Source organism: Nyctereutes procyonoides, unplaced genomic scaffold (assembly GCF_905146905.1).
Source record: "Nyctereutes procyonoides isolate TBG_1078 unplaced genomic scaffold, NYPRO_anot_genome, whole genome shotgun sequence".
Lineage (NCBI taxonomy): Eukaryota > Metazoa > Chordata > Mammalia > Carnivora > Canidae > Nyctereutes > Nyctereutes procyonoides.
The window spans coordinates 5,007,008-5,033,741 of NW_026575159.1; the positions used below are offsets into that span (position 1 = coordinate 5,007,008).

Here is a 26,734-nt window from a genome sequence, read left to right on the forward strand (position 1 = left end):
TACTGCATTAGAAAAGAATGTAACCAAGTCACCAAATTTCCCAATTAACAAAATGAATTCAGGATCTAAAAGCATAAAGCTGGGCAGCCCGGGTGGCTCAGCGGTTTAGCGCCTGCCTTCAGCCCAGGGCGTGATCCTGGAGACCCGGGATCGAATCCCACATCGGGTCCCCTGCATGGAGCCTGCTTCCCCCTCTGCCTCTCTCTCTCTCTCTCTCTCTGTCTCTCATGAATAAACAAAATCTTTTAAAAAAAAATCATAAAGCTTAAAATTTTTTTTAAGTAGGTATCTATTTCTTAGACTCTCAGGATTTGGATTCATATCAAAGACTCATATGGGTCCTATATTACGAATTCAAAATTGTATTTAAAGTAAAAATATCTAATTTTAACTATTCCTGACAAAACCTGACTCTTTTTAAAATTAAATGCCTAATATGATCCATTAATCTACCACAGAATGCAGTAATTACTAACAATCTATAATGAAAAGTAATTTTATTAATCCAAATAACTGGGAGTAAGTAAAGTATCTGGGACAACAGATTTGCAAAGGGGCATAGAAGTAGGAGAAAGGGATTATAGTTTTAAAAGATACTTAACCTTTACCATTTGTTTTACATATTCGTTTTACTGAGATTTTTATAGCTAAAATTCAGATTTTTATTATTTTTTTTAATTCAGATTTTTAAAAAAAGATTTTATTTGTTTTTTTTTGTTTTTATTTGTTTTTCTGTGTCATGAGACACAGAAAGAGGCAGAAACATAGACAGAGGGAGAAGAAGGCACTCTGCCAAGCAGAGAACCCAACGCAGGGCTTGATCCCAGGACCCTGAGATCATGACCTGAGCCAAAGGCAAATGCTCAACCGAGTCACCAGGTGCCCCCTGAAAAGTTTTGTTTTGATAAAGTTGAATATGTCATGTATTCCTTTTATTGTTGTGTCCTGGACACACAATTGACAAAAAAATGTACATGGCTAACTTACATAAGAAAAATATTTATTCTCCATAATTTTCAAAGAAATATTAACTATTACACTTGTGGGTATTTATCCTTCATATATATTCCTGCACATGAAATTCTTTCCATATATATGCATATATACCCATATACACATAAATCATTCACTGTAGCAAGAGACTACAGTCAAAATATCCAACAATAAAGGACCATTTTATAAAAAATGATCGTGCAGTTGATAGAGTAAAATAACATAAATAGCCATAAAGGAGAATAAAATAAATCATTATATATACATTATGGAAAGTTCTCCAAGATTTATTGTTGAAAGTTAACAAAAGTAAGCTGTAAAAATGTATAGTTATGTTTTGAAATCTTTTTTGGTCAAAAAAATATATCTGCTTGAACATGAATAAAATACCTGTAGAAGGAAACTGATAATAGTGGTATGGTGAGTGGAGGGGTGACTGGAAGGCCTAGGATGGAGGGAGGCTTTGCACTGTGTACCCTTTTATATATCTTAAAATTTAAAGATCAGGAATTATTATCTAGTTGGAAAATTGAAATTAATAAAAAAAGTTGGTTATTTATTTTAATTATACTTAAAAAATTTTTAACTATTTTTAGGGCACCTGGTTGGCTCAGTCAGTAATGCATCTGCCTTTGGTTCAGGTCATGATCCCGGGACCCTGGGATCCAGCCTGCTTCAGGTGTCAGGATCCCTGCTCAATGGGGAGTCTGTTCCTTCCTCATGCTCTCCCTCTGCCCTCACCTGCATGCACATGCTCTCTCTCTGATAAAAAAAAACAAAAAAAAAAAACCCCACATTTTTATCTATTTATTACTGTTACTATTGTTATTATTTTATTCAGAGCTGGTAATGAAAAGCTCTGCCACAGAATACAATGACTGCACTAGCATCTTTAATCTTAATCTTAATTATCCTTTTTGATACTTTAATTCCATTTTTAATCTATCTCATGAAAAAGAATCACCAATACAGACTGACCTATTGTAGTAGTTAGCTTTGGTATAACCACTGTGGAAAGGATTAAAACAAAAAAGAAGAAAAAGTAATAAAAAACAAAATTTTAAATATAAATACAACTGTGTATATACCTATTATTCTCTTTAATTATCCATGTACTGCTTTCTTGATCAACAGATGAATAGAGATTTCCTTCCAGAAACCTTTGACCCTTCAGCACAATGTCAATGTGATCAGGCAAAAACTGGACTTGAATGTCCTCCTTACAACTGCCTTCTGGAAGCCGTATCGTTACTGTCAAATCATCTTCAGTCTGTTGCCAGTAATACAGAGGTTCTGTTGGGAAAAGAAAAATACATTATTAATAAAAAGTGGAGAAGAGAATGCACAAAACTAGAGACTAGAGCATACAAAAGAACACCTATCTAAAAGAACCTAGCATAATTTCTAGTGATCTTACAAAAAAAAAGTAATTATAAATAAATAAACACACATAGATCTCTTTGGGGAACTTTCAAAGAGTATTAACAGTTGCACTTAACATTTCCTCTTGCAGGCTTACCAAATGCTCCAGAACATAAACATTCATACTAATACTAATGATAATAAACCTTTGTCCCCATTCATTCTCCCCCTGCCTTCCAGTTCCCCTTTCTTTTCCTATTTCTTGCTCGTCTTTACACACCACACACACACACACACACACACACACACACACACACACACACCACACAGCAGATTCCTAGTTCAAAAGAATGACAAATATGTCATAAACCACTGTCATGAACTTTCCCATTGCCTTGATATGCCCTAACAATGGAATTCGGTGATACAAAAGACCACTATTATTTGGTGAAATACACCTCTATACAAAGATGAAAGATATATTTATTTATAAAGAAATTGATTCTTCTAACCCACAACTTTGTTGCATGAAAACAATTTCACAGGATATTCAAGGGCCGTCCATGTACTTTGTCTAAGTTCCCAACAAAAGAATCCTCCCTTCACCTCCTTCTCTATCTCCTTAGCTTGTCTTCTAAAAAGCCAGCTACTAAAGAAACACCTTTAAACCCATCATACCGTAACCATGAAATAAGAAAATATGGCTTAAATACAAAAAGAATTAAACATTTGCTTAATGATATTCATAAACATTACTCTGTCTACCCCCTCATTAGAAAGAAATATAATATAGTGGTTAGGAATTAGTACTCCAGAGCTGATTTAGTCACAGGTCTGAATCTTGGCTCAACCATTAATTAATTTTGGCATGCAACTTTTATCTCTGATCCTCTTTTTCCTAATCAGTAAAAAAAGGTAACAAAATATTATATACCTTACAGAACTATTAAAGTTTAAATGAGTTAATGCAAATAAAATTTAATATCAATCCTGTTATTAAATATATCATAAACTCTCATTAAATGTGATAATTCTTTTTATGGGTTATTATTTTTGTGCACTTTTATGTAAAGACTTTGAGTACTAGATATGAAGATTAGCATTAACTATCATGTATCTTCTTAAAGGGTCACTTCTATTTGATGTTAGATAAAATTTAAGAAGCATGGTATTATAGAAGAAAATATAAAAATGCAAAGTTCTCAGTATAAAATTGTTACTTTGGATTAATTTCTAACTTGCACCACATTCTTTAAGTAAGCTCTTGGAGCCTCTCTCATTCTTTAGAAAAGGTTCTTTTAATATAAACTCACTGAAAAAGTTTCAACTATTGCTTAAAAGACTGATAACTATAAGCTCTTTAGGACAAACAATTTGTTTTACTCAATTTTCTGTCTACCACAAAAGTTAATAAGGCAGATTATTCAAAAGAAAGCATGCTATAATTAACAACTTATCCATAATTTTTTAAAAAATTATTTTCCTTTATAAGTAAAGGCTATTAGGCAAAACAAAAACAAAAACAAAAACAGAAAAATACAGAGGATTTGAGACTCATACTAAAAAGGAAGAAATGACACAATGATGTATTCAGAAGGAATTCAAAACATAATGTGAGATGTCAACAAGAAAAACCACACCTGCACTAGTAGGTAGTGACTTAAAAAGATGTGTCCCTACCACCCTATGATCTGTCTTGGAAGAACATGGTTTGGGTCATTAGGCAGAATGGTTCCTAAGATTAGGGCATTCTTTCATTCCTTTGCAATTGCTCACCAAGAGTTCTGAAGGGCATGTGGTCTAGAGATATAATAGCTGTTTTGACTAAGTTCTAGAAGAGTTTAATGTTAAAATTAAGACAAATTTATTTGGAAAAGGATCTTGGAGATAATCTAACAAAAAACATATTACACATAAGGAAACCAATTTGTTAAGAGCCTAAATAAAAAAGCCATCAAGCACAGCTCTGATATTCAAAGGTACATATATTTATAAACCTGGGAAAAATATTTTTAAAATATTTATTACATTATTATTTTCAAATACCTTTCAAAGAATTTTTTGTTTAGAAAGCTCAAAATAGATAAAAATAGTGAAAATAATTTTTATTTTATATAATTATCAAAAAAGGGAAAAAGATTAATATGTAAAATTGTTAAATATTGTGAAAATCTCTGTTAAGTAAAATATAGTATTCTCTGGCTATATCAGAGATATGAATAGTACTGATTACAGAGTGAAATTCTCTTGAATATGAGTACATATTCTTTGTATGTAAATATAAATTTATTTTTTTAAAAGATTCATTTATTTGAGAGAAAGAGTATGTACATGAACATGCGAGCGGGGTGGGGGAAGGGAGGGAATCCTCAAGTAGACCCCCCCCATGAGTGCAGAGCCCAACTCAGGGCTCAATCCCAGGACCCTGAGATCATGACCTGAGCTGAAACCAAAAAAGTTGACACTCAAATGACTGAGCCACCCAGGCGCCCCAGTAAATATAAATTTCTTTTGAAAGATCTTATTATTGTCTTCGTTCTAAAACATTACCTCCATCCATTTATTCATTTAACATTGGGAAAACATAGTGATTTTGCCCTCAAGAACTTTTTTCAGCTTAGTACTAAAAGTTAAGATGTATATAATATCTTTAATACTAATTTAATACTAATATGCTAGCTTCTTGAACATCGATAAAGAGAGATCACTTATTCATTTATTCATTTAATAGGAATTTGTTAAACATCTAATCAGGTAAGCTAAAGTACAGATTTTTAAAAAACATTTTTGGTAATTACAAAATTATTAATTAAAACAGTTCATACTATTTAGGTAGCACATTTTGCAAAAGACAATTCTGAGAAATATAAAGGAAAATAAAGAAAAATTAAAAACTGTCTTGTTCTCATAGAACACACAACCTAACAAGGAAGGCAAAACAGATATAAATGTATGTGTACATAAACACATGAACTCTGTGAAGGTAAATAGTAAAATTACCTTTGATTTTCTCTGACATGTTCTCATTCTTATTTTCTTCAAGATTTTGACCACCATGAACAAACGTGAAGGACTTGTAAGAGACAATCATCAGACCCTTCCCATCAGGCTCTATAGCAGCATAATGTGGCACTGACTTCCCACGGAGAATATCACGCTTAATAATTTCGTATTTTTTATTATCTGTAAAAAAAAAAGTATTTTTTTAAAGATTTTATTTGACAGAGAGAGAGAGAGAGCGCGCACACACTTGCAAGCAGAGGAACAACAAGCAGAGGGATAGGGAGAAGCAGGCTCCCCACTGAGCAAGGAGCCCAATGAGGGGCTTGATCCCAGGACCCTGGGATCATGACCTGTGCCAAAGGCAGACACTTAACTGACTGAGCCACCCAGGTATCCCAAAAACAATTTTAAAACAAAAAGCTATAAATAAAACACTATATTATAAAAATATCCTGAAAATATCTGTGTATTAGTTTTAATTAAAATTAAGTATTTTAAGTGTACTGTTAAAAGGCATGCTATTAAGTCTTTTCATAGGAATAAAAAGAGTTATAACCTAATTTTCTGTAAATACGTCCCTACTTTTTTTTAATTTTTAAAATCTGAGAGAGAGAGAGAGAGAGAGAGAGAGAGAGAATAAGCATGGGGAGAAGCAGGCTCTTCACTGAGCAAGGAGCCCAATGAAGCACTCAATTTCAGGACCCTGGGATCATGACCTGAGCCAAAGGCAGATGCTTAACCAACTGAACCACCCAGATGCCCCAATATACCTCCATTTAAAAATACTAGTAAGGTCTCATGAAATTTGCTCTAGATTGTGCTTTCCAATGTGTAGCTATGGACCATACTGGCTATTTAATCAAAATTAAGGAAAATTTACAATTCAATTCCTCAGTCACATTAGCCACATTTCAAATGTTCAACAGCCACACATGGCTAGCCTTTGCACACATATAAAACATGTCTACTCGACAGAAATTTTCACTGGACAGCAGTGCTCTAGACATTGAAAGTGACTAACTTACCTGAAATATCAGCTTCTGATGGATCTACCTTTTCTTTTCTTATAGGCTATCTACTTTCCCAACAGGTACATGATAGACATCTTCTGAAAAGAGCCACACATTAAGGATAAAGGAAAGGTATGGTGTGGACTATTTTTCTGCTTATTCTAGCTATTGATAAGAGGGTTTCCGTAAGTGAAATGTTTATGATAGAAATGATTTTTATACACACTCAGAGACAGATCTACAGGGTAACTGTACTCAAACATAAATAATGATAATTTAAAAATTAAAATTTAAGATATGAAATATAAAAAAAGATACAAAATTAACTGTATCATGAAAGTTTCTGGTAAAATAACTGAATTTATTCTTGAAAACAGGTGCGTTTTTTTTTTTTTTGCTTTAAAAAGTACTAAAACATTATAGTTGAGTCCATACTTTTATTTACACTGTTACTCAATTAAAGTGGATTGTACTTTATAAACTTCATAATAAGTAGTCAAAAATCGTAACTCAGTGTCACGTTATACAAAATGATACAATATGTTCTAAAATATCTGTCATTTTTTCCTCTAAATCTTCACCTACATTCACATTCATTTCATACATATTTAAGAGTAAACTTGTTTGTGCACTGTACATGCAAGGCAAAGAGTAGGCCAAAGACTCAGACTTACATACTTTTATAGGGTGGCTTTGCCCAACATGCATGCAAGAGAGAATAACAGGTGAATTTCAAGTGAACACCACGATTACTAAGTTAGGAAATACTTGATTAAAATTAAATTGTTGGGCAGCCCAGGTAGCTCAGCGGTTTAGCGCCGCCTTCAGCCCAGGGCCTGATCCTGGAGACCCAGGATTGAGTCCCATGTCGGGCTTCCTGCGTGGAGCCTGCTTCTCCCTCTGCCTGTGTTTCTGCTTCTCTCTCTCTCTTTGTGTCTCTCATGAATAAATAAATAAAATCTTAAAAAAAATTTAAATTGTCTTTTTAACTCAAAATTTTTAGAGCCTTTAACATGTTTAATGTAATAGGGATATTATACATCACTTTCAAATTTATTTGACTACAAAACATTACTTATCAGATATTCCACTCAACACATTTAGAAAAGCATTATTTTTATTAAAAAAGAAGAAAAAGAGTAACAATTACATTAATAATACTTGAGGTGAAAGGAATGAGACACCTACGAAGATTAATGAGAGAAAAAGTGAACTACAAGGAGAATTAATATTCTTCTAATTACAACCTTCGGAGAAAAAATAAAAGTGAGTCTAATTATATCTGTCCAGTTGAGGCAAGGACACAAAGCAAAGGGAATGCAGGTGGCAGAGCTTGAGCAGAATGTCACCATGTTCTGATAAGTTACTATGAACTGATCTAAAGCTGTCACAGAACTGGGAACAGGAGGAAAAACATGCATGATGACTTCTCTGTAAGTTTTTAAGTTATGTACCTTAATTAAAAAAAAATTAAAGTTTTTACTATCTAAAGCAGAGAATTGGTGAAGTAAGGCCAGTGGAGGCAAAGTTTCATTTATGCATTATTTTATATGGTTTCTGGACTAAGAATGAATTTTCTATTTTAAATTTTTTTATTTATTTTTTAAAAATAATCAATAATAATGTTTAAATACACATAAGAGTTATATAAAAATCAAACATCCATAAAAAATATTATTGGAATATAGCTATACTCATTTATTTACGTATTACTTATGGCTGCTTTGGTACCACAATGGCATAACTGAGTAGTTGTGGTAATAAATTGTATGGTTACCACCTAGCCCTATACAAAAAATGTTTTCTAAAACTTAAAGTTTTAAGTTACTGTGTTCCTCCAGATATGAAACTACAACATTGGGAAAAACAAAAAACAAATTATATTAAACAGTACACAAGGGCAGCCCAGGTGGCTCAGCGATTTAGCGCCACCTTCAGCCCAGGGCCTGATCCTGGGGACCCGGGATCGAGTCCTACGTCGGGCTTCTTGCATGGGGCCGACTTCTCCCTCTGCCTGTGTCTCTGCCTCTCTCTCGCTCTCTCTCTGTCTCTCATGAATAAATAAAATCTTAAAAAAAAAAACAACAGTACACAGTATTTGTACACCTATACACATGCTCATTTTAAAATAAAAAAAACCCTCTTAGAACACAAATACTAACAGCCTTTATCAGATTATAAATTAACAGGTAACTCCTGAACAACATAAAGGTTAGGGGCATCAATCCCCTGTGCAGTCAAAAATCTGTGTTTGACTCCCTCCAAAACTTAACTTTAGCCTACTGGTGACTGGATGCTTTACTGGTAACAAAAACAGTTGATTAACACATATTTTATACATGTATTATATACTATACTCTTAAAATAAGCTAAAGAAAAGTGTTATTCAGGAAATCATAAAATATATTTATAGTACTATCCTGTATTTATCAAAATACATATATGAGGACCTGCACAGCTCAAAACTATGTTGTTCAAGGGTCAACTCTAATTTAATACTCATAAGTTAAATGAGTAAGTTAATAAAAACTGAGAAAAAGGGCAGAGTCTTCTACAGAAAAATCCACTTAGTTCTGAAGTAAGAACTAATAAGCAATAGTGAAGAGTAAGGCCACACCATGAAAGAAATCCTAATTAATAAAGAAAAAAATAACTTCAAATGTCCAAGTTAGAAGTCTGACAGACAGTTCTGAATAGATGATTGAAACTTTCTCCATGGTGAAGTACTCTAAGAAAAACTAGCAGTTTTCTTGAAGGTAGAAACAAACAGCAAGATTCAATTAGATTTGAAAGAAAGCACAATTGTGATTTAAGGAAGTAAAGGTATTTGTTTCCCTCTAGGTATTTATATTTAATTTATATTTCAATATTACACTGTAATTTATAATTAATTTACACTCAACGATATATGTAAATCCTTGTGTAATATACACACACATTTAAGAATATATATATATATATATATATATATGTATATATATATATATATATATAAATCCTTAAAATACATCCTTAAAATTTTTCTAGAATTATGTGAGAATATCTCCTTTTATACAAAAAGGTATAAGTGACTGTGGAAGCACATTACTATTTTTTCTATAACCCATACCTGCGGAGAAATTATCTATAGGAATTCATTCTACTAGGTGTCAGGTATTAGAATCACAGCACCACCACCCAAGAAAAAGCCAACATTATATACAGGAACAGCTTTGTATTTCAAAATCTACTAAATGGTGCCAACCACTGTGGATTCACAATGTTGTTATATTTTACCTTTATTTTTTTTACTAATGGTGACCCACTCCAAAGAAACATAGAATCCACTTCCTTTCATATCCAATTCCTCTTTCTCTATTCGAAGAAGTAAGGTAGTTACTGAATGTTCGTCAGTGTTCAGCAGTGAGATACTGTGAATTATGATAAAAGGATTCCCAAGCTCTTCATTAAACATAATCTAAAAAAAGATTATACACACAAATATATTACACAAAAGCAGGTAGCACAGAGTAAACGCATGGAATTCTGACAATACAACAACTAATTTGGATACTATTTACTACAAGGTATAGAAAAATGAAAAAAAGCCTTTAAATAAATTTGCAAGTTCAAATAACATTCTGTGAAGAAAGAGCTTTTTAAAAACGCCTATTTGCTTAATAGAGAAAAATGATCAGTACTCTTGGCTTAAAAACAAGGAAAACAATAGGGCATCCAAGCAGCATCAAAAGGAGAAAGAGAACTAGAAGCAACAACCTAGAAAAGAATTATCAAGTAAAAAAGGGGACATGAGCAGGTCAATGTTGACTCCTTTAGCTTTTCTCCTATCTTATATATGATTTATTTCTGCTTTGTTCCTCTTAGTTTCTTAATATTGTTCATGTTTGTACACATATATGCATGTGTGTATGTATGGGTTTTTACTATTGTTTTGTTTGGTTCTTGTTTGTTTCCTGGAAGTCTGCAAAGGTGAGAGTCAAAGGAACTGGAGAACTAATCATTAAAACTTCCTTATTACTCAAAAATAAAGGGTCCCTTTACATTTAAAAGTTTTAATTCAACAAATTCTATTTAAATATAATACTGAAGTGTCTTTTTACAAAGTAAATCTAATAAGCACCATAGAGAGACACAAAATCTTACATTCTTTTTTATATACAAATACATAAGCTAAAGGACCATTATACTTATTTAAGAGTAAATAATAAAGACACATTTAAGACTGTTTGCTAAGTAAGATTTTTGAATAAATGAAAAAATAAGTGGTTGAAGAAAATATCCAAATGATAAAAGTTAGCTTAAAAAAACAAAACATCCTTTATCTGGAAATCCCATCTTATCTGCTCCTACTTGAAAGCCTTACAAACATGTGCCTTAATGTCAATTTCCCTACGTGTTTGAGCACCAAAATTATTCAAACAGTAGACCTTTCAAATCCATTCTAGTCTTCCACAAACAGAAAATAGCAAGAACAGCAAAAAATATCTCAAACACTCAAAACTGAGATGACAGGTTTTAGTTGGTTGACTCAGTTTTTGCTTTTGTTTGGGGGACAACGGGAGACTAAAAGGGAAGAAGGATAGACGGTAAGTTTTGTCAGGTACAAGTAGCTAGTTTATTGCTTCCTCCCCTTTTTCTCTCATGTGAGTGAAAGGGACTGGAATGACACCAGGGAGTAGATGTATAAACTCTTATATTTTGTTAGACTGAAGTTTCCAGTCTCCTGAACAAGCCCAGCAACTCAAATATGATATTGCCGGTAAGAGCACCCCCATCATTTTAGAGGCAACACACCGGCAAAAAAGCAGGTAGTCTTGCTGTCTCCCTTCCTTTCTTTTTCTACACTGCAGTCATCATGGCCCTTATGAGGCCCCCTTATGCCCTACTGCACCCCCAACTGCTCCCACCATTAGCTTCCTCTCTGTTCCACCAACTTCCCCGAAGTCCTAAAACTCTCCTAAGGTGTTTCTCTTAAAGTGACCAGTATTCCACAGTATCCCTCTCACTTCAGTTAATGCCCAAGTCCCATCCCTGTCCTACTCCCCCTCTCCCCAATCCCCAGTCAAAATTATTATTAACTGTAAACATCTCAGAGGGTGCTTATTTCATTACAGCAGTGTATACTGAAGAGGACACGAAGCAGATTTAAAATTTTTGATTTAAAAAATATACTAAAGGCCTAATATGTACCAAGGTGATATACATAGCAGAAAGCAAATGAATTATAGATCCATATGAATTTCCTTTATGCAGAGTATGTGGTGTTATTTTTAAGCTGAAGGTGAGCTGGGTCAGTGTGTCTCTTCTTGCTCATAACCAACAGATTCCATAGCTTGATCATACATAAATTCTCATTCATATATTTCCTGCCCATCACCCTCCAAACTCATTCCAACTGTTTCAGGTATTCATGCTATATATCACATTGCCTCAGTTTAAAAAAAAAAAAAAAAAAGAAAAGAAAAGGAAAAAAAAGTTATTACTGAAGGCCATAGCAGAAAAATGTCACAAAGTCCAATGAATATTTGAATCTGTGACCACAAAGGCCTGCAAAGGCTCCCTTCAAACATGCTATTGTTGTTCTGGTTATTTATTGTGTTTTTTGTTTAGTTTTTTAAATTACTACAATTTGTAGTATACCACTTAATATAACTTAATAAAAAAGATAAACCATTTGGTTCTAAGGCCTTCTTGGTTCTTCTCAAATAATTAAAGCCTGATCTTTGTAGGCATTTGTAGGTCTGATAAAACCATTTTGTAAGATGTAAATATATTAAGTTCATATTTCTTTACCCAGAACTAAGAGGCCACGTGCTGAGATTCAGCTATTAGCAGTATCACAATATACTTACTAGTATAACTCAGTGTCATTCTGACCTTCAGAAACTATGGCTCTCAAGAAATTAATTCCTTATTTATTATTATTAAAATCCTAGTCTGCCCCTCAGATTTACAAATGTTACATTGTTTTAAGAAAGCTGAAATAAAAACAGCATCTTAGAGATTGGTATATTACTATATTTATGTTATAGTATATTCCTCTAAGTAAGAAATACTTTGATAAACTCATTATTTGACCAATGGCAACTTACCAGACAGCCAGCAGAGTTGTACCTCAGAAGCATGCTAGGCCCATAAAGATACTAGCAGATATAACATGAGTAGAGAAGATATCCCAATGTAATTCTTGGCTAACTCTTCATCAAGAAGGAGGCAATGTCAGTATTTAGTGTACTGCTTTACTCAATAAACATTCACTAAACAAATGAATGCAATTCTTGATAACTGCAATGACCCCAGGTCAAACCAGAAATGGTTAATGTATCAGTTTTGTAAAAGGTATATATTTTATAATTTAATTAAAAACTCCTAACATTATATGTTATAAAAACGAAGATGTCAAACATAAACCATGCCCAAAAAGTGTTACTTCAAAATCACTAAGGTCTACCTTATATATACTTTCTAGAATTTGCTTAAGTCTAAAAAACAGAAAACAAAACCGCACCTCCCATTTTTCAGAAGCACTATTTCCACGTTCACCTGTACCAATGAGATACAATCGTCCAGTTCCATCTGACAAGGTAACCCAGGTTGAAGACGTAAAATGGATTGATGCACAAAGGCGATTGTCGCATGCTGTCAAATCTGTGGGAAGTCGAAACACCTCTCGTGGCTTTCCTAAAGCAGTGTCCTAAAAAGAAGCCAGATATTATAAATGAATCCTTTCCTCTCCTTGATCCATATGCACACAGAATATATATCTGCAGTGTAGTGGTTACTATCTTATTCAAGAGAAGGTGCCTAATTCCCCTCCGAGTAGCAGTTGTACTACCCACTTCTAACTAATATGACAGACGCCATGTGTGTGTGACACACATACATGTATGTCACATATGACAGTATGTGACTTCGGAAATTTGGTCATAGTTTTCATTACATCTTCTATCTTGCTCTCTCTCTTGTACTGCACATGGTAGACCCACATGGGAAGGACATAAGGGCTCCTGACAACAACCAGCACCCTGTGAGCTATTTGAAGGCCCTAGTGGACCCCTCAGATCATTGCTCTCTGGGCTGACATTTTGGCTACAACCTCATGAGAAACCTTGACACAGAAACCACCCCATTAAGCCACTCTGATTTCTGACCCTCAGAAACTGTGAGATGACAAATATTTATTGTTTGAAGTCACTAGGTGTTGAACTAATATATTACACACCATAGATAACTAATACACTAGAATAATCTGGTCTTCATTCTTAAGTTTAGAGTTAATGATCAGAATTTTCAACTAATTGGAAATACTACATCATGTTCTAAATGCCTCCATGGACACCAGCCTGGCAGTATGAGAATACCACACTTAAGACTCTTAGCAACTTATGTTTGTGTTAGCACATTTTTATTTTATCTATATCCTTACATTTTAAAGCTGTAAGATGTCTTACATCTTTGATACAGTAAAATTATTAAAATGTTTTACAAAAAAAATGTATATATATATAAAGGTTTACATTTCAGGAAATAAACATGTATCAAAATGTACTCAATTGAATAATTTGTTGTTATTCTTAAAGCTTTAGTTTTCAGTTAACAGATTTTCCTACAGGCCAAAAATAAATCTTGATTCATGTATATCATTCCCTGGTCCTAGAATTACTTAGATAAATGCATATATTAACAAAATTTAAGTAAACTATACAAAATGTCCTTACCAGCCACACATTTTTTAGTGATTCACTGTCTCTTTCTAAAGCATCTAGTTTAGTTTTCTTTGAAATGGCACCTTTCCTTCTTTTTGTATTCATTTTTTACTGATTTATTTAATACTGATTAAATAATGAAAATACAATGACAAGCACAGCTAAAATAAAGTTTTTAGAATGACCAAATATGAGTATTAGTAATGTAAAACTCAACTAGCAGAAATAGAATTGTTATTAACACAGTACCAAGTAACCTACAAGCAGTAAACATTAAGTTTACTGTGGTCTCCTGTCAGTATATTATATAAAGGGAATAGAGATTATCAGTTACTTCAGTGTTCAGTTAAATGGAGATCAATTAAGAGATATTCTATTGAAGGCTGATGCCTATGTAGGCATTTAGAACATAATGTGGCATTTCCAATTACTGAGAAATAAATGAAGCAGTCAAAAAATGCTATTGGGATACCAGAGATCTGGAAAAAAATTGTTCTTTCCCTTACAGCATACACAAAAACATTCCACATTCCAGACAGATTAATAATCTAAATGTTTTAAAGAAAAAGTAAGATAACTTTGTTAGAAGATTAATCACATTTAACTCAGGGTGGAGAAAGTCTTCCTGTAAAAAATAAAAAACATGTAGGACACAGGGAGAAAAATATTTGCCACAAAAATAACACAAGACTAGCATCTACAGCATATAAGGAGTCTTAGCAACTCAACAAGAATACATGACTATCCAAAATGTTCAAATGGGCAGTAGGGGAGACTGAAGGTTAAGAGGAAACTTTCCATTTTTGCTTCAAATACATTGTTTGACTTTTTTTTTTTAACTGAGCAACTTAGGTGTAATATACATAGTTTAAAAAATATTAATAGGATAAAATAAAATGAGACTTCTTCCTCAAAACAACTATTTTAAAGTAAAGAGTTCTAGTGGTCTCTACCACTATATGCCCTTTACTACATCTAATCTAGTGAACACTGCTAGGACAAATGCAGGGCTTAATTTGCTGAATCACTATTCTTCATTTCATATACAATTACTAAGGTGTTTTAAGCTATTTTCTTTTAAATACAAGGTTACACATAACTGAGATTGCTGGAAGTCTATCAGATAAAGGATTTCGATATTAATAGGATGGTTAAGATATTCATGTATATAAATGTAAAGCTAAAAATTAAATTAAAACACACCAATGTCTCTTACGTAAGTTAAATGATAGTTTTAAGTGAAAGCAATCTTGATGTTCCTAATTTTTGAAATCGAATTCTCAGAGGGTACATTTAATTTTAAATGGACTGTATGCAGTAAAATATTTTCTTCTGTAAATTTTAAATTAAGAGTATTAGATTATTTCTGAATAACCTCCACTGACAGTTTTTACAAAGTATCCTCATAATAATGCTTTATGATACTGGATCTATGTCTTTGTCCCACCCAATCATTTTCTTCCAGACCAAAAAAAAAAAAAAAAAAGGTGAATGTAACTATGTTCAAAGCTGTTGAAAATAATTCTGGAGTAACATTTCACGGCTGAATTACAGAACAATTAAAATTTCAATGATGAATAGTACATTTACTGAATAACTACAATGTACAAGTATCCTATTAAATAAGTGCTTTGACTTTTTTCCATCTCACTTAACTATTACAAACTCCTATGAAGTTGAAATCATTATGTACACTTTGAGGGATAAAGAACTCGGTCTAAAAGATTAAATCATTTGCCCAGAACTCCAATGCTAAGAAAATGGAAGGGCTAAGATTCAAATCCTGACTGACCCCACTCCAAAAATTGATGGTCTCTCCTATACTTCACATTTTCTTGAGAAGGAAACACTACCCAAGTTTTTCTAAACAAATGATACCCCAGATCTCATTGCAATTTCTAGAATACTCCCCTCTGCCTGCAAAAACACCCCCACAACAACAATACTCTGAATGCAACTACCTGAATATTCAGTTTTTCTTCAGACTAACACCTTATCTAGAATTTTTTAATTAAATTCCTGGGTCAACAAAATATAATAAAAAATTAAAATGTCAAAATATCATATATAAACGACACAGTAAATAATATATGAACTGTATTTATGAAAAATATTTCTAAACCAGAGTTTGAAGGCCTCTTGTCACAGTTATAAGACAAGGTTTGAACTGACAAGGCATTTTTCTACTACATATGTTTATAAAAAGCACTACTCACTACTCAAGTTTAAAGAAAATAGTCAAGAAAAAATAGGTAAGGATGCCATTTACTAGTATTATTACATGTTGACATTTAAAGACTTTCATCACTAGTAACAAGTTTATTTGAAAGAAGAGAAAACTTCCTTTTTTCCTTTTCCCTTTCTCCTTTTTTGCTAAAACTTTAAGAAATGATGTTTCATTAAGTGGAATTTGATTAATGTCTCATATATATAACAGAAAACTTTTAATAATTCATTAAAAACACACAGTTCAAATAACTTATTCCTCCCTTTTTAATTTTTTCTTTAACCAGGTAAATAACTGGCTCCTTATTAATAAAGGCAACTATAGAAAATAAGGTGAGATTCAGGTGTAGAAATGCTAGTATGGAGATAGTGGCCTGCAACTGAGGTAGACTAACAGTTATAGTGTGTCACTCACTTCAAGACACAGCTTCACAAAGGGCTTAAAATGGAATCCAGTAACTCTCTCCTGATCTTTAAGTGCAATTTAAAGAGGCACCATGAGACAACATACTACTTTAGGAGAAACCAGTTTTTCAGGGTAAATAGAAACATAAGTTATAACAGTTAATTCCCTAAATATTAAGAAACAAAACATTACTTTAAAAGAAACCATAATACTCTAATAAAATGACAACATAATAATTACATTTTAAAAATATAACGTTTTTCTTTTGCTTTCCTAAGGCTTTTTCTAGTTCCCAAAAGCACTTTCTGGACCCAACTGACATTTCTCTAAAATTGAGGATTATAAACTAACTTGTAAGGCCTCTCTATAAACCTTGTGTGTTGAACTGCTGCCATCTGCTGGCTTCTGACAAAATCTCAAGGTCAGACAATTGATTTCCTTCCTTGGTCCCATACAGCTTTCTCTCTGACCATAATAGTGTTTAGCACAGATTTAACAGGGTGAGGTATCTGTAAACCAGCCACAGCAAAAGAACCTGAGACTTGTGCATGTGTGCCTTTGACTCAATGAAAAAAGAAGAAAGAAAGAAAGAAAGAAAGAAAGAAAGAAAGAAAGAAAGAAAGAAAGAAAGAAAGAAAGAAAGAAAGAAAGAAAGAAAGAAAGAAAGAAAGAAAGAAAGAAAGAAAGAAAAAAAGAAAGAAAGAAGAAAGAAAGAAAGAAAGAAAGAAAGAAAGAAAGAAAGAAAGAAAGAAAAGAAAATCAGACAATAAAATGGGTATTAGAACAACTTCTGTGCTTAAGAAAAAAGCCAATGTGTAACCAATGGCCAACTCTCTCCACCTGCCCCCAACACAGAAGTTCAAAAAACAAGCCAGTTTCCTTTTTGCTAATTAGAAAAATATTAAGAAATAAGTGTGGTATTTTTCTACGCCACAAATACAGAGTTCTCAAAACTTGGTCATTGGACCACAAGCAAAATCATCTGAGGTCCTTAATAAAAATACAGATTCCCAGACCATGACCAACCTGACATACTGAATCTGAATCTTTAAGAACTATAGCCTGAAATTAGCTTTTGTTTTTATCATTTACTTCAAGTGATTTTGAGGACTAATACAGTTTGAAAAACAAAGACAAAAGCTAAATTATTTTATTTATTTATTTATTTATTTATTTATTTATTTATTTATTTATTTATTTATTTTAGACAGACACACACACACACACACACACACACACACACACACACACACACGCAGAGACACAGGAGGAGGGAGAAGCAGGCTCCATGCCGGGAGCCCGACGTGGGACTCGATCCCGGGACTCCAGGCGCTAAACTGCTGAGCCACCCAGGGATCCCCAACAAAAGCTAAATTAAGCAGAAAACAAACTAAAATCACCTCAGATGTGGTTCTTTAAAAATAAAATAATAAAAACACCCTTCTAAAGTTTGATTAAGGAAAAAAAATTGAGGAAAAAGAGAGAGAAGATAATCTCAAGAGCATAAAACAGGCAAATTTACAGGAATAAATGTAAAAGCCTAAGAAATTAACAATTTTTCTTAGCAAAAAAATAATTATAAAATTACCAAAAAAACAGAGTTTGACTAAACCAATTACAAATAAAATCAATTGGACAGGTAACTAGAAGACTGTAACTGAAAAGAACAAAAGGATATAAAATAGGTCCAAAGAGCATCTTTATTTAACATACAAGAAACAAATCATTCCAGTCCTAAACTGTTCCAGTTCCAGAAAGCTCTCCAATTCCTTTCCTTAAAGCATGCAAAACTTTAATGAAAATCTGACAGATATCACCAAAAACAAAATAAAAAAACAGTATTAATTTGTGAGAATAGATACAAATATACGATACACATTAACATATAAAATATGTGTTAATCAACTTTATGCTATCAGTAAGGCTTCTGGTCAACAGTAAGCTATTAAGTTGTACTTTTCTACTGCAAATTTTCTACTGTGCAATGGGGGGAGGGGCTTAGCACTCAGATTCCCAGTATTGTTCAAGAGTCAATTGTCGTTCATATTCTGTTGTGAATTCATAAGCTAGAAGAGACTTTATTTTGTATGCTGCGGTATTCCCAGTGCCTATGACAATGTGTAACATATAGTTAGGTATTCAGTACATATTTTGAAGGTTGAATGAATAGTATGAATCAGACTATGTGACTAAGTTAGGCTCTCTAAGTCAATATTCTTAAAGAATTTCCAGATTTTAGATTTGTCTTCCTAACAAGCAAAACATAACAGAATCTAAAAAACATAAACGCCCTTAAATTTAAAAGACACAATAAAATGCAAATTATGCATATATAGCATATGGACATGTATAATCATGTATAGAGAATACACTGCACATGTATGCATAGAGGACATTTGACTCATAGGTACACGCTATCCAAGTAGATAGGAGTGTACGTGTATACTGCATCCTTAATGAGCCCATAGGTAAAGAGAGACTAAACTAAGGAACTATAACTAGTTATTCTAAGATGTCCATAAAAGCCTGAGTATAGGTCAGAAATAGGGATCAAAAACATTAGTCTTTACCCTGATTCCATTCAAATAAGCTATCTTAATAAAATTACAGTATTTGATTTCCTGTGAAAACTTTCCAGTGGGAGAAGAAAACTATATTCACCAGTCCATACTGCTTATAGTATTTCAAATGCTATCATTACACTTTCATTCCACATTTCCAATCAATCTTGTGATTTAAATTGGTATTAATACCCCAAATCATGATTACCAACAAGTGAACTGATAAAACCAACCTTCTGGCCCAAAACTGTGACCCTATCCACACCCTTCTCCCAGCCAAGCATTGCACTAAAATAAAAGAATCAATCTTTCTTTTTAACATTTCTCTTTGCGGGGATCCCTGGGTGGCTCAGGGATTTAGCGCCTGCCTTTGGCCCAGGGCGCGATCCTGGAGTCCCAGGATTGAGTCCCGCGTCGGGCTCCCGGCATGGAGCCTGCTTCTCCCTCCTCCTGTGTTTCTGCCTCTCTCTCTCTCTCTCTCTCATAAATAAATAAATCTTTAAAACCCCCCCCCAAAAAAAACACATTTCTCTTTGCTTTACACAGAATAATATTACTGTTCCTCTGCCCTTCAAAACCTGGCCTCTGCCCACCTTGCCATCATCCTCACCAACCATAGACTACATACTACTGGTCTTTCCATACATACTCTTGTGTTTCAGCAAATCAATCTAGAGTACCTGTAATGCACACACATGCCTGTGAAGTTTGCTGAATACACCTCCTAAGTGATGTGCAGCACAACTGCCTCAATCTGCATAGTAACTAGTTGATCCTTCAAAATTCTACTCAGGTGACATCTTCTCTGAAAGTTCTCTGAACACTTCATCTTTCAACATTTATCATTTCCTCCTCCACACTATGTCTGAATCTTATCCCTACTTCCACTGTTACATGTTATCATGTGTTTGTTTATGTGGCTACTAAGCACATAATGACATTCAATAAATGTTTGTGGAAGAAAAATAAATATTTATCATTCAGTAAATAATCTCAACAAACCAAAGACTCATGCCTGAACCTGAACAAGAAATACAAGGAAGATCCTACAAAGAATGCAAAGCCAGGGCACCTGGGTAGCTCAGTTGGTTAAGCAGCTAGCTCTTGATTTCTGCTCAGAGCATGATCTCAGGGTTCTGGGATCAAGCTCTAGGTAGGGCTCTGTGCTCAGCAGGAAGTTGGCTTGAAGAGTCTCACTCTTCCTCTGCCCCCCTCCCATGCGCATGCACGCTCACTCTTTCTCAAATAAATGAATCAGTGAATGAATGCAAAGTCAATTCCAAAGGATAAGAACAAACTTTAAACAGGTGTTATTATTTCAACAATTATGCTGACCGAGCCTCCTGCTGGGCGGCAGGATTATAGAAATATAAGAAAAACCCAGGGCCTAGATCAAGGGTTGGCAAACTACAGTCAATAAGCTAAATCCAAGTAATGTTATTTTTATAAAGTTTTACTGGAATGCCGTCACACTCATTCATTTACATATTGTCTAATGCTGTTTTCACACTACTAAAGTAAAACTGAGCAGTTGTGACATAAGATTGTCTAGCCTACAAACCCTAAAATATTAATTATCTGGCCCTATGCAGAAAAGGTCTACCAGCCCCTGGCCTAGAAGAAATTCAAAGTCCACACAGATCTGAGAGCCAATGGTTTGAATATTCCAGGAGGAACAAAGGGAGAATGTCAAGGAAAGCTTAATAGATGAGATGCTTTGCTGAGACTTAAGTAAAGATTGGGAGGCAACCTGACACAGAACTAAGAAAGAACGTACCAAGTAGAGTTAATCACATGGGAAACTAGCTGAGGGTAACAGAATACAGGGCATCTCTTGGGAACTGTAAGACTTTGGTATTGCTGGGGTATGGGGTACAAAATGGTAAGACAAAGATTGGAGATAAGGGCACCATAAACTGCAATATACCAAGACGAAGAGTTTGTATTTTTAAAATATACATCACAGGGTGCCTGGGTGGCTCAGTGCGTTAGGCGTCCAACTCTTGGTTACAGCTCAGGTCATGGTCTCAGGGTCGTGAGATTGAGCCCCATGTCTGCCTCTGCACTCAGTGTAGAATCTGCTTGAGATTCTCTCTCTCTGCTCCTCCCCTGCTTGTACTCACATGTGCATGCTCTCCTTCAAATAAATAAATAAAATCTTTAAAATATATGTATACACACACACACACTTTGGGCTTACACTTCCAAAAAAAAAAAAAAAAAAAAACAGACACACAGAAAAAACAAACCACCTCTGGAAGGACATATAGGAAACTAATAAAAAGAATTACAAGGGATGCCTGCAGTGGCTCAGGGTATGATCCTGGCATCCTGGGATGGAGTCTCACATCAGGATGCCCATGGGGGGAGCCTGCTTTTCCCTCTGCCTAGGTCTCTACCTCTCTTTCTGTGTCTCTCATGAATAGATAAATAAATAATCTTTAAAAAAATTACAAGAAAACACAAATAAATGGGAAGATATTTCATTCTCATGGATTGGAAGGACCAATATTATTAAAATGTTCATATTACCCAAAGTAATCATAATCCTCAGATTCAATGCAATCCCTATCAAAATTCCAATGGCATTTTTCAGAGAAATACAACAATCTTTGAATTTGCACAGAACCACAAAAGACTCTAAAAAGCTAAAGCAAGGACACCTGGGTGTCCTCAGTGGCTGGGTGGCTCAGTGGTTGGGCGTCTGCCTTTGGCTCAGGTTGTGATCTCCAGGTCCTGAGATCAAGTTCCACATCAGGCTCCCTACAGGGAGCCTGCTTCTCCCTCTGCTTATGTCTCAGCATGTCTCATAAATAAATATATAAAGTTTATTTATTTTTGTTTTAAAAACAAAAAATATATTTATTTTTGCTTTAAAAACAAAAGTCAAACAAAACCAAAAAGCTAAAGCAATCTTGAGAAAGAAGAACAAAGCTGGAGGCATCATGTTCCCTGATTTCAAACTACTTTACCAAACTATGCTTATCAAAACAGTATGGAATTCAATACCAATGGAACAGAATAGAATCCAGAAATAAAATCACACATATATGACCAATTAATATACAACAAAGGAACCAAGAATATACAATAGGGAAAGGACAGTCTCTTCAATAAATGGTGCTGGGAATATATTGGCAAATCAAACTTCAATAAAACAAAACAAAACAAACTAGTGCTGGGAAAACCAGACAGCCACATGCAAAAGAATGAAACTGGACCACTATCTTATGCCATACACAAAAATAAACTCAAAATAGGTTATAGACTTAAATGTAAGACCTGAACCCATAAAACTCCCAAAAGAAAATATAGGTGGTAAACTCCTTGACGCTGGTCTTAACGATAATTTTTTGAATCTGATACCAAAAGAAAAGGCAATAAAAACAAAAATAAACAAACAAAACTACATCAAATTAAAAAAGCTTCTGCAGAGCAGAAGAAATGATCAACAAAATGAAAAGTCAACCTAGGAAATGAGAGAAAATATTTGCAAATCATATACCTAATAAGACATCCAAAATATAAAAAGAACTTATACAATTAGCAACTGCCCCAAAGACCCCCACAAGTTACCTGGTTAAAAAATGGGCAGAGGATCTGAACAGACATTTTTTTCAAAGAGGATAACATAGATGGCCGACAGGTACATGAAAAGATGCTCAATATCACTACTCCAGGAAAATGCAAATCAAAATCATAATAAGATTATCACCTCACACCTGACAGAATGTCTATTATCAAAAAGACAAGAAGTAAGAAGTGTTGGAGAGGATGTAGAGAAAAGGAAATCCTCGTGCACTGTAGGTAGGAACATAAACTGGTGAAGCCACTGTGGAAAACAGTATGGAGGTTCCTCAAGAAATTTACTTTTTTTTTTTTTTATGATAGTCACAGAGAGAGAGAGAGAGAGAGAGAGAGGGGGCAGAGACACAGGCAGAGGGAGAAGCAGGCCCCATGCACCAGAAGCCCGACGTAGGACTCAATCCCAGGTCTCCAGGATCGCGCCCTGGGCCAAAGGCAGGCGCCAAACCCAGGGATCCCAAGAAATTTAAAATACAAGTACTATATGACCCAGTGATTCCTCTTCTGGCTATTTATCTGAAGAAAATAAAAACACTAACTTGAAAAGATATATGTACCCCATGTTAACTGCAGCATTATTTACAATAGCCAAAATATTTAAAAAAACAAACAAAAAAACACCTAAGTCTCCATCAATAGATGAAGGGATAAAGAAAACGTGTTATATACACAATGCAGTATTTCATTTAGCCATAAAAAGGAATGAAATCCTGACATTTTGTTTTGTTTTGTTTTTTACAGGTTTTATTTATTCATGAGAGAGAGAGAGAGAGGAGAGAGAGAGAAAGAGAGAGAGAGATGCAGAGACACAGGCAGAGGGAGAAGCAGGCTCCATGCAGGGAGCCTGACATGGGACTCGATCCAGGGTTTCCAGGATCATGCCCTGGACTGAAGGCGGTGCTAAACCGCTGAGCCACCTGGGCTGCCAAATCCTGCCATTTGCCAAAAAATGGATACACCTTGAGGGCACTGTGCTAACGTGAAATGAGTCAGAGAAAGAAAAATACGGTATGATCTCACTTAGAATGTGGAATCTTAAAAAAAAAAAAAAAAAAAAAATCAGATGATTCTGTAGATGCAATCCAGAACCATACTAGAAGGAGCAGGGAATAGTTAGGAAGCTATTATTATACTACTGACTGTTTAAAGCAAATACCCTAGCAATCTGTTGTGGTGTTTACAACATATGAAGTAAAATATAGGACAAAAATAGCTTGAAGGGTATAAGAGAAGTAAAAGAATATATGTTATTATAAAGTTTTTATAGTAAAATAATATTAATTAGAGGCAAATTATAAGTTAAGAATAAATACTATAAACTGTACATTAACCATTAAAAAATAACAATACAAACAGGTTTAGATAAAAGCCAAAAGAGAAAATTAAATGGAACTTTAAGAAAATTTGCTTAATACAAAAATAGGCAGGAACAGAGAAAGACACAAAGAACATGGGACAAACTGAAAAGAAAGCAAAATGGTAATATAAACCCAACCATATCAGTAATTACATTAAACATAAATGTACTAAACCCTTCAATTAAAGGACAGATTGTCAACCTAGATAGATACAAAACAAGACCCAACTATATGCTGTTTACAAGAGACACACTTTAAAAATAACAACACTGTCATGTCAGAATAGCTGAGTGGTCTAAGACGTTAGATTAAAAACAACACTTAGAAACTGAAAGAAAAAGGATAGAAAAAAACGAATATCACTAATAAAAAAAAAAGCCAGTACAACTATATTTATGTAAGATTTCAAGACGAAAATCATTCCCGGAGTCTATTCCCAGAGATAAAGAGGGACATTTCATAATGCTAAAAGGACAAATCCATAGCAGACAAAATGTGCCCCAAATAACACAATTAAAAATATAAAAAGAGGGACGCCTTTGTGGCTCAGTGGTTGAGCATTTGCCTTCAGCTTAAGGGCATGATCCTGGGCTCCTGGGATTGAGGCCCATGTTGGGCTCCCTGTGGGGAGTATGTCTCTCCCTCTGCCTATGTCTCTGCCTTTCTGTGTGTGTCTCTCATGAATAAACAAAAAAAAAAATCTTAAACACACACACACACACACATATATACACACACACACACACACACACACACACACATATAAATAATTAAAAGGAAAAAATTCACGGTCATAGTGAGGGTTAATATTTCACATTAGAAAAAAACAGACATGAACAGTTAACATCAATATTGATCTATAAAACCCATATATATAATGATGATATAATGATGAGCAAAGAGCACAGAATCTACCCTCTTGGTACTCATGATTCAGTGAGGAAATGGACATTAGTCAAATAATCACATAATATATAATGAAACTGTAATAAATGTTGGAAAGAAAAATTACTGGGTAGTTGTTCATTGGTGGGAGTCGAGGGAAATACTTAAATTGTAACAGGAACAAAGGGAAAAATTAAAACTGAATTAAACAGAATGTACCCTTACATAGATTAATGATAGGAAGGATTCCATATATTAAAGATTTGTGTACCTCAATTCTCTGGATATCAGATTAAGAATGAAAATTAAGAATCAAATTTTTGGAAAATCCTAATATTACAGATATTTTTCTTACCAGCATCACTGTTAAATTCATAACTCTTCCAAGGTTATCAATGTAGTAGACACTGTCTTGATACCATGAATCACAGTGTAGGTAATTATACATTCCAAAAGCATGCATGTGTTCCAGTGTATATTGATCATCTCGAAGTTTTACTTCTGCCACAGCTGAAATATAAGAAAAATAAAAATAAACATCACAGATTTCGTCTCAGATTACTTCTTTCCACAGAATGCTTACAAGGTGAAGAAATCACATAATGCTAATCACAAAGCCCTTCCAGACATAGTCACCATATTATTCATTCTAAAACAATTTCTAGGCACTGTGAATAGAGGATAAACGATGAATAAAACTGAATGATCCCTGACAGTGGCCATTAAAGACAGGGATTTTCATGCCATTACCTTCTTTTCTTTTAGGTACTTCTTCCTTGTAATTACGAATAAAAAGAACAGGGAAATTCTAAAATTGAAGATATCCTGTCTTTTGGGTAAATATTAAGTATTTTATAGAGAATTTTTATAGTTTTTAAGATGCTTTTACCTCTATTATAGCTCATTAATTTTTTTACAACACATTAAGAAATAAAGAGAATGTTTTTATTGCACAATTATGGAAATAACTATAAGCACAAATGGTGATTTCTCCAATGTCTTATCACATCTTTCCCAAGGGTACAGAACAAAATATTCTACCTGGAATAGAAACAAGGTTTCCTGGTTAAAGAACAGTGTTTTCCACTAGGACATTAGCAATTTCCATAATTTTACTTTACTTTTTTCTGCCTTTATTGTGATATAATTGGCATATAACATTGTACAAGGTGTACAAGATAATGACTTGATATATGAACATACTGTGAAATGATTACCATAGTAAGTTAATGAACACATCACCTCATAGTTATTTTTTTCTTATGATAAGAACTTTTAAGAGCTACTGTCGAGATGCCTAGGTGGCTCAGTGGTTGAGCATCTGCCTTTAGCTAAGGGCGTGATCCCAGGGTCCCTCTGCCTCTGTCTCTACCTGTGTTCCTCATGAATAAAGAAATAAAATCTTAAAAAAATAAAAAAAAGATCTACTCTCTTAGCTACTTTCATAAATTTAACCTATTAAATGTCTATTAAGTGATCTATTTAATCTATTAAATGATCTCTGCTTCTCACTCTTTCTTCCCCACACATCCAGGTAGGAACCTTATAGTTCAGGGCTGTCCATAGCTTAGAATTTATTTCCTTTCTGACAGGAAAAGCGTAAGTAAATTATGCTGGGCTAACACCTTACCTTAATATA

General features: G+C 33.9%; 1 protein-coding gene across 2 annotated transcripts in view; it reads right to left on the minus strand.

Moving 5' to 3' along the window:
* The window catches only part of NUDCD1 (NudC domain containing 1), an 80,901-nt gene that overhangs the window by 43,876 nt on the left and 10,291 nt on the right, over nt 1–26,734 (minus strand). For both annotated transcript variants that reach the window (XM_055314406.1, XM_055314407.1), the window contains 5 exons: nt 25,451–25,605; nt 12,877–13,062; nt 9,645–9,825; nt 5,356–5,538; nt 2,082–2,286 (listed from right to left, as the gene is read on the minus strand). In XM_055314406.1, coding sequence (XP_055170381.1) covers nt 2,082–2,286; nt 5,356–5,538; nt 9,645–9,825; nt 12,877–13,062; nt 25,451–25,605 — 910 coding nt within the window. The remainder of the gene's footprint in view (nt 1–2,081; nt 2,287–5,355; nt 5,539–9,644; nt 9,826–12,876; nt 13,063–25,450; nt 25,606–26,734) is intronic.